This window comes from Amyelois transitella, chromosome 20 (genome assembly GCF_032362555.1).
Source record: "Amyelois transitella isolate CPQ chromosome 20, ilAmyTran1.1, whole genome shotgun sequence".
Taxonomy (NCBI): Eukaryota; Metazoa; Arthropoda; class Insecta; order Lepidoptera; family Pyralidae; genus Amyelois; species Amyelois transitella.
This window is the reverse complement of record NC_083523.1, coordinates 5,165,189-5,177,960: the sequence shown is the minus strand read 5'-3', so window position 1 is coordinate 5,177,960 and position 12,772 is coordinate 5,165,189. Positions and strand designations below refer to the sequence as shown.

At 35.1% G+C, this 12,772-nt stretch overlaps 3 protein-coding genes across 4 annotated transcripts; 1 reads left to right on the top strand and 2 right to left on the bottom strand.

The window, feature by feature from the left end:
• Positions 1 to 237: 237 nt before the first annotated feature.
• On the bottom strand, positions 238 to 1,994 carry LOC106131615 (uncharacterized). The gene is made up of 4 exons (XM_013330768.2): positions 1,610 to 1,994; positions 959 to 1,347; positions 778 to 868; positions 238 to 651 (listed from the first exon to the last, which is right to left on the bottom strand). The coding sequence occupies exons 1-4, from the start codon at positions 1,868 to 1,870 to the stop codon at positions 304 to 306; spliced, it is 1,089 nt and encodes a 362-aa protein (XP_013186222.2). The 5' UTR covers positions 1,871 to 1,994; the 3' UTR covers positions 238 to 303.
• A 1,383-nt stretch (positions 1,995 to 3,377) lies between these two features.
• LOC106131673 (abasic site processing protein HMCES) lies at positions 3,378 to 8,150 on the top strand. 2 transcript variants are annotated; one of them, XM_013330845.2, is made up of 5 exons: positions 3,378 to 3,569; positions 4,271 to 4,511; positions 6,821 to 7,024; positions 7,372 to 7,584; positions 7,861 to 8,150. In XM_013330845.2, exons 1-5 carry the CDS (start codon positions 3,550 to 3,552, stop codon positions 8,110 to 8,112), a joined length of 930 nt encoding a protein of 309 aa, XP_013186299.2. In that variant the 5' UTR covers positions 3,378 to 3,549; the 3' UTR covers positions 8,113 to 8,150. The 2 variants fall into 2 exon arrangements, with proteins under 2 accessions (XP_013186299.2, XP_060805900.1); XM_060949917.1 differs by lacking the exons at positions 3,378 to 3,569; positions 4,271 to 4,511 and adding an exon at positions 4,570 to 4,708.
• Positions 8,151 to 8,465: 315 nt separating this feature from the next.
• LOC106131672 (uncharacterized) lies at positions 8,466 to 11,787 on the bottom strand. The gene is made up of 5 exons (XM_013330844.2): positions 11,658 to 11,787; positions 11,394 to 11,579; positions 9,500 to 10,255; positions 9,104 to 9,335; positions 8,466 to 8,598 (listed from the first exon to the last, which is right to left on the bottom strand). The coding sequence occupies exons 1-5, from the start codon at positions 11,766 to 11,768 to the stop codon at positions 8,489 to 8,491; spliced, it is 1,395 nt and encodes a 464-aa protein (XP_013186298.1). The 5' UTR covers positions 11,769 to 11,787; the 3' UTR covers positions 8,466 to 8,488.
• Positions 11,788 to 12,772: the final 985 nt, after the last annotated feature.

Here is a 12,772-nt window from a genome sequence, read left to right as displayed (position 1 = left end):
CCACATAAGTTTAAAATGAAATAACCTAAAAAGGGCTGCTTTGCATTGCATTATAAACATAATTTGATATAAATATAAACACTTTTTTTTATTCATCTGATAAAGTAATTACTTGTATAATTTCTGGTACATCATCTTTTCATCTTATATAAATAAATTTAGAAATTGGTTTGTCTTGAGTGAATATTTTTTAATGAAGATAATAGTTTTATATTAACACCAAACAATAAAACAATATTAAGAAAAATAATATAATTATAAAAAGTCAAAAGTAAACCCATCACCAGGTTACATTCTAATAATCTAAACAATAGCTTCAGTATAATTATGTGCTTGTAAATAGTTAACATTCTCAACAAAGAGTGATGTTAGCGTTGGCAGGCCACCATTTTGTGCATATGGAGAACACTGATAACTCCAGGAGTGTAATTCTGGTTCATTTTCGGTTTCTTTCTCAGTCACCTCTACTTCTAAGTAATCCAAAGTATCTTTAGCAACCTGGTGGCCTTGAACAGCAGCCAGCCGCAACAGTCTGGTTGCAGTATCTTTATCTTTTGTCAATCCTCCTCTACCCTGTGCATAGTAGATGCTCAAATTGTATAATGCATCAGGATGTTCAAGACGGGCAGCAGAACGGTAAAGTTCCATAGCCTAAAACAAATAGGTATCAGTTGACTAAAATTAATATTTTCTAGATATAGTTAGAATAAAATTAACTCAAAAATGTAAACATTCTCTATATTAAGGAAACTACAAAATTTTCACAAATTGTTTTACCTTATTTTCATTGATGTCCAAGCCAATTCCCATCTCATAGCAAAGGCCAAGGTTATACAATGCTGGTGCATGATTTCGGTTTGCAGCAGATCTAGAATATAAAAACAAATTAGAAAACAATCTCTTTTTCCATAATAAATAAATAAATATAGATATAAAAATAAAATTATTTCATTTTAACCTGAGAAGTTTTATTCCATCCTTCAGCTGTCCATTCTGGATGGCTGCCCAGCCTAGCTTATTCTCAATGTAGTTCAATGTATCTTGAAATTCATCATTGGAACTTGCAGAAGTACTCCCATTGCTACTTAATGGTTTATCATCTCCACTTTCACCAACATGATCATTTGATATCAACTGAACTTTTGGTTTTAGGTTCTGTATAATATGTTCAATTGTTGATGATGAAGTCAATTCTGCTGGGTTGTTTTTAACATGATGAACATATGGGTACAATACCGCCAGAATATTGTTAAAGCATTTAAATTGCTCTTCACATTTCTTTGATCCATATTTCAACTTCAAATGAGCGAGCTGACTAGTGTACCAACCAACAACTGCAACTCCACTCTGTAAGAATTACACATGTTATACATTCATGAAGTTTTTAAAAAGAAATTTATGTTAAAAGATTAAAAAATAAATAGGTATGTAAAGCCATGGTTTTCTAAAATACTTTGTCTTATTGTAAACCTCATCACACAGATAAATATTCAATTTAATTTCAGATCACTTACATTTTTATGATTATATTTAAATAATAAATAAATAATAATTTAATTTCTTACGGAAAAAGAATATGCTCCATTATAAAAATAAACGAGCAACTTACCCATGTTATGGCACCAAGCCAATTGCGATTCAAGCAGTCGAAGTTATATCTCTCGCGATTAGTGTTTTTGTTATCAGTTTTAGATTTCCTCCAACATTTTCTTGCAGCAAACCAGCAGCATGGTGGACCCGACCTTTTTTCTTCCTCTCCAGGTCCAGTTCCTGATTGGTTCACGATACCTGTAGTGGTACGCTTTTCGAAATGGTTAACACTTTTTTCAAACGATTCTCGAATACGACGCGACACATATTTCCACATCATTCTTATAGTGTTTTAAAAGTGGGCTTGAGAATTACAACATTTTCGTAATATTTTATTTTAATAAAAAAATGCTTCCTCTTTGAGGAATTTTCAGATGAATGATTGATAATAACTGCGAATGAATGACATTATTTACACTAGTCAAAGTCACATTGACATAACATCAAGCGACCCTATGGACTTGGGCATTTTTGATTTACCCAATAACGCTAATAACTAATGTTATTTGCTGACCATGATTTAAATGATAGAATTAAAATTCTGATAGATAAAAGTTACCAATTCTTTTCTAAATGAAGAACTTCAAATTTACTAGCCTCTTCTTGATTGAGACAGCCGAAACATTTTCGCACCTTACTAGCATGCTTGTTTACACAATAGGCTATTTGACTGTATTAAAAATATACATTTCTTTTATGTCATCAGTCTTAATATTATTTTTTAGGAGCGATTTGTAATAACGCGAGATAAAAATATTGCATTATTTAAACAAAATCCGTCTCAGAAAATTAGGTTTTTATATGCAGCTGTCACGTGACTAAAAATGAACGTGATTGGCTATTTCTATTATGACGTCAATTATCCATAAACAGACTGAGGATCGTACCGTTCCTTAGTGTTCGCTTTTATTTTTCAAGATTTTATAAGTTTAGTGTTTGATCGCTCAGGATTACTCAGATAACATAGGTATTTAATAATGGAAACCAATTCCGCGAAAGCTGACAGTCGAAACCTACCAAAAGTGGACGCAATAATGGTTGGAAGAAGAAATCTGGATTGTCTTCTTCAATCCAGACAATCCAGATTTCTATGCTGCCGAACTGAGGAATGTGAAAACATCAATGTAAGTATATCTTGGTAACCACTGATCTTAGATCATGATCTGAAACCACTTCTTGCGAATATTCAAATCCATCGGCATAGAAAAAAAACAGTTTCGTAGGAGATTTTATTGTTGTATTAGTGCATTGAGGCACTGCACAACATTTATAGGAACTCATTTTAATAATTTTCACACATATGACGTGGCACAAGTTAAATAAAACAAGAGAAAATCAAAACTTTTCGAAACACCAACAAGCTTTGTATGATATTTACACGAAATTTACGTCACTGCATGCCATGGCCGCCATATTGCTAAAAGTCGCGTTTTGGCGGCATATTTAAATATTGCATTTTCTTTTTCGATTTTTTAATAAAATAGCTGTAATAAAGGCAGAAAAGTATTTTTGTAGGGCTCCTTATAAACAAATAAATACCCTAAGATAGTTTTAAGAACTTTGTCAAATAGCCTATTAAAGATATTTCTTTCTGAATTTGGAAACCTATGACTGTTATATCTTATGTTTTATATAACATAAATTGACAGTTTTGGACAAACTTAATGAGGTGAAACTGTTACATCCAAATCGTTAATGAATTCTATGGCTATAATACCATAGCTAAGCAAAGATTTTTTTTCGTACTTAAAAAACCTGTGTCAATGTCAAATAATTGATGTCAATTCTTCGAGGTTGACATTATTTCAGCGACGACCTGGGTAACAAAAACGACAAAGCACAAAATATACCTCCAAAAGTAGAAAAACTGTGTTTTTTTTTCTGAAAATAATTTAATTTAAAGCTCAAAGAATTTAAAAGGTGTAACACATCTAGCGGGAACATTCAAAAGCAATAATAATGTGTGGTCGTACTGGGTTGTAAGTAGATATCAAATAAGTTCATAATACATTGTACCTATGATACTTACATAAAATTAGGTCTTTATCCCTGACGGGGTAGATAGGGTCAACAATAATTAATTACTGCTTAGCCTACTTCATATTATTTAAGCATTTTCTGTATTAACAGTTCTCGGTAAAACTCTTGAAACGGGCCACCGCCGGAGGGGTGGGGATGGGGGAGGGAGTAACAACCCCCCTCCCGTGACCCCCCCTTGCCGGAAGCCCATAGTTTTTTTTACGAATTTTTAATTTTTCATATAAAGTGTGCTAAAGGTCATTAACCGCCAGATGGGCAGGGGGGGGGAAGTAAGAAGGTATGAAAGGGTTGAAGGGGAGTTAAACCTAAACTAACCTATACTAGACTTTTTTGACTCAGTTTGAACGCTCCGCTTGCTCCGCTTTGGTGGTTTACACCAGCCCAACCTAACCGAACTCAGTTTGATTTGTGCCCAATTTCTTTTTTCATTGCGCCCGACCCCCCCGCGTTTTGTTTAGAGCAATTTTTAAGATTTTCAAAAATTCGTAAAAAAAAGGGGGGGCTTCCGGCAAAAAAAATACTTGGGGGGGGTCATACAAACCCTCCCCCACCCTCCCCAACCTCTCTGGCGGTGGCCCGTTTTAAGAGTTAAGCCCAGTTCTCTCTTGATCAACTTTGTGAATATCCATGACAATTGCAGATCTCTCAATAAGGACCAAGTGCAATGTGCCTGCAGTTTTAAAGTCAAAGGAAAGGATACTTATTTGAAACCAGATTGGTTACCAGAACATAACAATGGCAAAGAATATTTGCCATCATATAACATAGCTCCAACTGATATCACACCAGTGCTAGTCTCTTCCTCCAAGTACAAGAATGCGGCCAAAACTGACAGAGTGTTGAAACCGATGATGTGGGGCATCATACCCCCATGGCATAAAGTAAACTTTAGTTTTAATAAACTTCAGTACTTAACAAATCTTTAACTGTACTTATTATTGTGTACATTTGCCAAATGCCCAAAACCCGACCGAAGCCGAAGGTTTCGCCGAAGGTCCGAGCGACCGTCGAGATTGAACGAACTGTTACGAAAGTCATGAGGCGACGGAGAGTCACTGTCAAAATATCACATTTAGAAGTTAGTGTTTGTTTATTTTATTTATTAGTCTAGTTTTGGTCTAGTTGAGTAAAACAAAGACTGATTGGTCTAATTGTAATTTGTGAATTACTGTAATTCAATTACATAATAAAGAAATCAAATCATTATTTTTTACCAGTAGGTAAATCAGGTAGTAAAGATTTCTGCTATAGCGAAGAAAAGAGAATGAGATGGAAGGCGAAATTGAAATGTTCGAAATTGTGGAAGCACTTAAGAGTATGAAAGCGGGTAAGGCTGCTGGGTATGATAGAGTGTCGGTCGAGATGCTAAAAGCAGGAAAAGGCGTCGTAGCTAGACAGTTGTACTGCCTTTTCAATTTGTGTTGGAGAAGCGGCCGAGTACCAAAAGATTGGTGTAAGGCTGTTATCGTGCCACTTTACAAAGGAAAAGGGTCACAGCTGGACTGCAAAAGTTATCGTGGTATAAGCCTGCTTAGCGTCGTCGGCAAATTGTATGCTAAGGTATTGATTAATAGAGTCAGGAATGAAACTGATGACAAAATATGGGATGCTGAAGCGGGATTTCGAAAGGGAATGGGATGTACTGTTCAGGTCTTTTCCTTGCGGTGCATAGCCGAAAAGTTTTTGGCCAAGAGTCATAAAGTCTATTGCACATTCGTCGATCTGGAAAAGGCCTATGACAGAGTTGAGAGGAATGAATTGTGGTCAGCAATTTCTTTGCATGGGGTGAGCAGTCTCTTAATACGAGCACTGAAATCCTTATATGAGGATTCGAGTGCTTGTGTCAGGATAAACGGAGCGCACACTGAGTGGTTTAAGATTGAGAAAGGCGTTAGGCAAGGATGTGTGGCGTCACCGTGGCTGTTCAACCTATTTATGGATAGTTGTTGGACAGATTTGAAAGAGTCTGAAAGTGGATTAAGGATGAATGAGTTACTCGTCAAATGTCTGCTCTATGCCGACGATCAGGTTATACTGGCGTCATCAGCGGAAGAGTTACAGGAGATGGTAAACTGTAAGCATGAAGCTTTAAAAGAGAAAGGAATGAAAGTGAACGTAAGTAAAACTAAAACACTGGTTTTTGAAATGGAGAAAGAAATGACATCATGTAATATTTTGATTGGAGGAGAAAAAGTTGAGCAAGTGAAAGAGTTTGTATATCTAGGATCAAAGTTTACATCAGATGGCAAGTATGATAGTGATATTGAAAGGAGAGTGAACGCGGGGAACATGGTGAATGGAGCTTTGCATGCCTTTATGAGCAGTCAGAAACTATCCAAAAAGGCTCGACTGGCTGTGCACAGGGGCGTGTTGGTCCCGACATTAATGTATGGGAGTGAAAGTTGGGTATGGCAAAATAAGCATGAAAGCAGAATAAATGCAGTGGAAATGAGAGCGTTAAGGAGTATGATGGGTGCGAAATTGAGTGACAGGATAAGGAACAGCGTGATAAGGGAATGTTGTGATGTGAAAGAAGATGTAGTTACAGGAATAGAAAAGGGTATGTTAAGATGGTTCGGTCATGTGGAGAGGATGAATGAAAGCAGGTTGACTAAGCAGATATACAAGGAGAGAGTGGAGGGAAAGGTCGGAGTGGGAAGACCTAGACGAACGTATCTTGATCAAATTAAGGACGTCCTGGTAAAAGGTCAGGTCAAAAGTACCCGAAACCGCCGAGCTTGTATGAAGAGAGTTATGAATGTGGATGAAGCGATGGAAGTATGCAGAGTACGTGGCAAGTGGAAAGAGGTAGTCTCTGCCTACCCCTCCGGGAAAGAGGCGTGATTTTATGTATGTACCTATGTAAATCACAAAATCACAAACTTTTATTTATCTCTAAACCAACCATCTCTATGATATATCATCAACTTCTATATGAGACAGTCAATATATAAACCTTCAATATTGAGGGTTTGAAATAATTTTAATATTAATTGTAGCTTGTAGACAATATTGAACGAAATTAATTACTGAGTGCTGAGAGAATATAAACCTTCGGCTTCGGCTTCGGCCAAAAATAGACCTTCGGTCGGACACTATTAACTACCCATATTGCTATTTGTCTAAATATGTTAAGTTTATAAAAAGTTATATTTTATAGAAGGAATTAATAATTTTTTTAATGTTGTAGGGTGACTACCGATCACATAATTTAAGCACAAATAACTGTAGATTGGAGAACTTAAAAAGCTCAAAGCTTTACAACCCTATATTGAGAGATGGTGGTAGATGCATCATTGTTGTGGAAGGGTTTTATGAATGGCAAACAACCAATAAGTCTCAGAAAGTAAAGCAGCCTTACTATATTTACGCACCACAAGATGGGGAAGTCAAGGTAGAAACATTTTCTATAGACACATCAACTTCCTTGTGGATTCTTTGTATAACTACTGCTTATTTATCTTGGTAAATTTACCACTTAGTAAAGGAAGAGTTTTATAAATACAGATAATTATCTGTATTTATAAAACTCTTCCTTTACTAAGTGACTGACTGACCCAAGAAATTTAAAATTTAGCATGTAGGTAGGTGACTTGCATAGTTTAAGGGTCCACTTAGTGAGTGAGGGTTTCCTGAATATCCTGTGGGAGCAGAAATTACCACAATTATTTGTTTCATGCAGGCAGAGCCAGGACAGATGCTAGTGCAGTATAGATATTAAGCCTGTAATTTATCTTTTAGGTGGATGAACCTAGTACATGGAATAATGAATTTGATGAACTCACTGGATGGAAAGGGGTGCGCCTTCTTTTGATGGCTGGCTTATACAATATATGGCAGAATGAAGAAGTCATAATATATTCTTATTCTGTAATAACTATGGACTCAAACACCACACTTGATTGGCTGCATCATAGAATGCCAGCTATTTTAGATACTCAAGAACAAATAGAAGTCAGTATTTTACAATGAACCTAATTTGGATTGAGGAATTTTCATGTTGAATCATTTCAGTAGTATTCTCCAATCTCCTTACTGTTTTGGGAATGACAGCGCTTAGAAGCTTGAAATTTTTTTAAGATTTTTTAATTTGTCCATTGAATGAAGATGTGAAGTGGCTACATTCTTCTTTGTCACATTTCATACAGCTCAGATCCACTTTAATTAGATGAATTACATCACTATACTATTATATGTATACAAAGATATACAATACAAAATCACTTTCAGGCTTGGCTGGACGTGGATCATGTACCACCAGACATGGCTCTTTCTTACTTGAAACCTGTTAAGCTGTTGTCTTGGCATCCTGTCGCCACATTAGTAAACAATTCCAGAAATAAATCTACAGAATGCAATAAAAGAGTTAAAGAAATTAAAAACAAAGATTCACAAAAAACATTAAGTGCATGGTTTTCTCCTGTTCAAAAAAGGAAATCTAGTGATAAAACAGATCCACTGCCTAAGAAGGTAAAAAAATAAAGAAACATTGATACAAAGTCTTTATTGATTCTTTAACAGGTTTATATGATCTTGCATCATATGACTTAGTAGTTTGAACATAAATCATATTTTTATTGTACGTTTTAACAACCTAACATCCTAACTTAATACTAATTGACATTTAAGATTAAGACAAGACCAATAATGTGTCAATCAGGTTTTATACACCAAACTATATTTTTACATTGAACTTATGAGTATTTACACTGAGTTTGTATTTTATATGCCACAAAGCTGTTAAAATTATCTTATAAATGTGGAAAAAATCATAAGTATATGTATATGTCATAGTAACAATCTGACTAGTAAAGAAAAAGAAACCTAAATTCCAAACTCTAAATGAAACTTAAAATATTTAGTACGTAGCCAGATTATCAATTTTGAATTGTTTAAAATCAGCCTCACATCTTATCATTTTGTGGTTGTCCAGAAAATCGTTCACAAAACTTTGCACCTCATACTCACCTGAAAACAAATATGACTTATATTTGTACCTACAAGTACAAATAGAAATAAGAATTAAAAAACTGCAGAAGTAAGGGGCCAACTATCGACATACACTAATCTTGACTATTTTATAGAGATTGGAATGGATTCCAATGGTTGTGAAGTCCCAAGAATAGTCTATTTTCATACGTACATTATATCTTTATCCCTTACGGAGTAAAGCTTGATGGCTTAAATTTGACGGCCTCTGTGGCGCAGCGGTATTACACTTGTCTGTGTCATTGGAGGTCCCAGGTTCAAATCCCGGCCCAATGAGAAAATACATTTTTCTAATTGGCCTGGGTCTTGGATGTTTATCTTTATAAGTATTTATTATAAAATATAGTATTGTTGAGTGAGTATCTCTGTGTAATTTGTCCCATATATATTTACTTATTTAATCACAGGGCTTGATAATGAAGAACAAGGCTCACTCAGGATAGCTTTTCATAATGAACTAAAAAGATATATATGCTGCACTTACTTGGATATCGACTGCATTGATATATCAGCCGAATCAAATGCTTAGCTAGAGACTTGAACAGTGCTTTCCCTCTAATGCGACCTCTGATGTAATATGGTGTGAGCAGTTTCACAACCCACGGAGCAATCCTCTCCTTGCAGCTGATGACAAAGTCAGCAGTTTCATCCAAAGGTGATACCACATCCTCATCATCACTATCATCACCAAATAGATCTGACAATATCTGCTTTATCTTAAAATAAAAAATAAACATAAGATTGAAGAGAATTATCTTTCTACCTTGCAGTTTATCTGGCTTTCTATACTCCCTTGACTGTTATTGACAACTTTAGATGTCCAAATTGATACTTCTTTCAACCCAAAAAGGGTAAGAAATATAATCTAACTTAAACTTACCCTTGATAACTTCTTTCTATTTGTATCTCTGATTAAATCTAATTTTTCATGTAATTTAACTTTGAGGAAATATTCTTCACAGAGCCATTTACTAGAATTTCTCTTTTGTTTCGGTGCTTCTTGTTTCTGCTGTATAATGTTATCGCTGTTGTTTGCTAACAATCCGGTGAGGGATGCCAGTCTCTCATCTAGAGATTTGATTTGAGCAGCATGATCCTCAATAACACATTGTTTATCCGTTATCAGTTGACTATTGGTCTCCAAAGCAGTCTGTATTTTTTTATTATCATCATTAGTAGCAAAATCATATGTATCACAGAATGTCCCTTCGAATATGTCATCATCATTGGGATCACCTTGAAAAAGTTTTTCAAGTTGTAACAGTAACTCATCAGAATCTTGTGATTCCACAGATATTCTTGTTGGGGCTTGACTGATGTTACTGGTTTGGTTTGCATTATTTGAAATCTGAAGTATTTGAGGCACTGGACAACTTTGACTTTCAACTGGCTTTTCTACTTGAGGCTGTGCTGTTGAATTATTAGAAGATTCTGTCAGTAAACCTAACTTTTGTTTCTGTGGAGATTCTAGGACCCTGGGTCGCTTTCTTTGGGAGCATGTACACTGGCAAGTACAGTCTTTTGACCTTACCAGCGTTGTTTGTAATTTCTTTTCATTAGATGGTGCATTTCTCAAACATTCATATAATTTTTTGTTCAATTTTCCCTTTGTTGTATCTTTTTTTATATCTTTTATCTGAAAAATATATTTAATATCACTAAGTATTAATATGCTTTTAAACATTAACAGACAATAAAAATATATATACATATACATATAATATATAAATCTATTTGGAGTCACAGAATCACCAAAATATGCAATGGAATCTGAGCTTTAAAACTTTAGCAGGGGTATCTAAACTCATATTAGATTACATGGTTATACATCCAGTTCCCTGAATGTGCAGGTTTCCTCACTGTTGTTGTTTACTGTTTGCCATCACCGTAAGAGCATTTTTTAGTATTCAAACTAATCTTTTGAAAACAGTCATTTATACATGGCTGAGGTGGGATTTGAACCTGTACCATTGTGCATCTTAACCACACCTTACCCATTCAACCATTGTTATCTTCCCTACGTAATTATAGTACAGTAACACCCCAGACTTACGCGGTAGGTGGGTCCAAGCGGTTGCCGTGTAAGTAGAATTACATAAGTCGGGATTGAAAGTTGCATATAAATACATATAAAGTTTGTTTAATCAGCACCAGAGTGTAAAAAAAACAATAATTTAGAAAAAAATGTTAAATGAAGTGTAGGATAATAAAAAAAAATACATAAGAATTATGAATAAAATAAGCTAAACCAAGTTATTTTGATGTCGAAGGCTTCATATATTCTAACAATGTTGCCTGATGAGTTAAATCTGTGCATAATTCCATGACGCTTACGAGATGATACTTGAATTCAAAGAGTGAGAGTCCTTTACAGCGTTCATAATTTTTTCTTTACCTTTTACAACCATTACGACTTTTCTTGTTAGGCTCAAATGACTCATTTTTCGTTCTTTTAGAGAATAATTAGAGATTATAAGTAAAACACACTGCGCACGCAAAACAATTCCACGCAGAACACGTTTAAACCTGTCGCAAATTTAACTGAGTGGGCGGAGCGAGAGCCGGTGCGGGCGGCAATCAAAATGAAAAACCGCGTATCTCCGAATTCGCGTAAAACGGGGTAGCGTAAGTCAGGTTATTACTGTATACCTTGTAAAATGACATTCGGTAAAAAACAGGGAAATGGCAAAACGGAAATTTTAGTTGACCACGCATAGCAACAGGTCAAAGTTACCTATCTTTATATATTTATATATAGTACATATATATCTTACCAATTCAGTAACATTTTTTCTATACAATTGTACCACCATGCATGTCTGTGCAGCATTCATTTCTATATTTTTAGCACACCTCCATATTGCACTGGGTAAGTATATATTTTTGTTGAGAAGTCGTTGATTAGTTTCATAATTTAATGACAGCAGCTTTATGATGTATTCCATGTAATGTTTACGAACCTGTGCAATAAATGTGAACAAATTGTAAGAGGTACAATACGGTGTTTACTTAATAGAAAACTTCCAAATTCAGCTTACTTTAGAAATGAGGAGATGAGGTTGAAATTCGATATCAGGCAGTGGCATGAATGTATCATCATAATCGCTGATTAGTTTATCAATATGCCCTTCGTTGTCCCAAGTATCCATTGGTACACAATTATTAAGGCTTTTCCCAATCTCAAAACAATTCTTTTAAAATGTCATAGACCTACAAAAACAATAACAAAACAAACTCTAGAAAGCCGGTTTTATTTTTATTTCGTACCGAACTAATCATATCATTCACTAAGCTAGCAAAAATATGAACGAATGAATAGTAAAATGTCAGGCAGGGCAAAATAAGAACAAATTTTTTCCCGTAGATAAAGAAATAATCTGTTAACACGGTTTTGGCATGTGGCAAAGGAATGTATCTATCTTTAACCTTTAATCAAGTGTTCAAAATTTGACTAAATTTTCGACAAGAATATGCATAATAATATGAAGTTATGTAATTAAGTAAGCTTAAATAATAGAAACTCAAGCTTAAGGTATCTTAGTACAGTATTCAGTAATAATTTTTAAGAAATACGTCACGGTATGAGATGGTTCGGTCATGTGGAGAGGATGAATGAAAGCAGGTTGATTAAGCAGATATACAAGGAGAGTGTGGAGGGAAAGGTCGGAGTGGGAAGACCTAGACGAACGTATCTTGATCAAATTAAGGACGTCCTGGTAAAGGGTCAGGTCAAAAGTACCCGAAACAGCCGAGCTTGTATGAAGAGAGTTATGAATGTGGATGAAGCGAAGGAAGTGGCAAGTGGAAAGAGGTAGTCTCTGCCTACCCCTTTGGGAAAGAGGCGTGATTTTATGTATGTATGTATGTAAATACGTCACGTTGCGGCTCCGCTCCAAACCTAAAACTTACAAATACTATTTAGTCTAAGCTATGTAAGCAATTTAATATACTTACTTGTTTTATGTCAGATCAGGTTTTTTTAATCATTCATTCATTCATATAATCACATCTTTATCTCGGATACTTCTTCATTGCTATTTCCCTTGTGGGGTAGACAGAGCCAGAAGCCTTGAAAGACCAACAGTCCACGTTCAGCTGTTAGGCTTAATCATAGAATGAGATTCAAATAGAGGCAGGTTGCTAGCCAATTTAT

Coding starts and splice junctions, on each gene's coding strand:
- LOC106131615 (XM_013330768.2), bottom strand. CDS start 1,870: ATGATGTGGAAATATGTGTCGCGTCGTATTCGAGAATCGTTTGAAAAA. Junction 869..958: donor GATGGAATAAAACTTCTCAG/GTTAAAATGAAA, acceptor TTTATATTCTAG/ATCTGCTGCAAACCGAAATC. Junction 652..777: donor TGGACATCAATGAAAATAAG/GTAAAACAATTT, acceptor TATTTGTTTTAG/GCTATGGAACTTTACCGTTC.
- LOC106131673 (XM_013330845.2), top strand. CDS start 3,550: ATGTGTGGTCGTACTGGGTT. Junction 3,570..4,270: donor ATGTGTGGTCGTACTGGGTT/GTAAGTAGATAT, acceptor TGACAATTGCAG/ATCTCTCAATAAGGACCAAG. Junction 7,585..7,860: donor ATACTCAAGAACAAATAGAA/GTCAGTATTTTA, acceptor AATCACTTTCAG/GCTTGGCTGGACGTGGATCA.
- LOC106131672 (XM_013330844.2), bottom strand. CDS start 11,768: ATGGATACTTGGGACAACGAAGGGCATATTGATAAACTAATCAGCGAT. Junction 11,580..11,657: donor CTCATCTCCTCATTTCTAAA/GTAAGCTGAATT, acceptor TTTATTGCACAG/GTTCGTAAACATTACATGGA. Junction 8,599..9,103: donor TCAATGCAGTCGATATCCAA/GTAAGTGCAGCA, acceptor ATTTGTTTTCAG/GTGAGTATGAGGTGCAAAGT.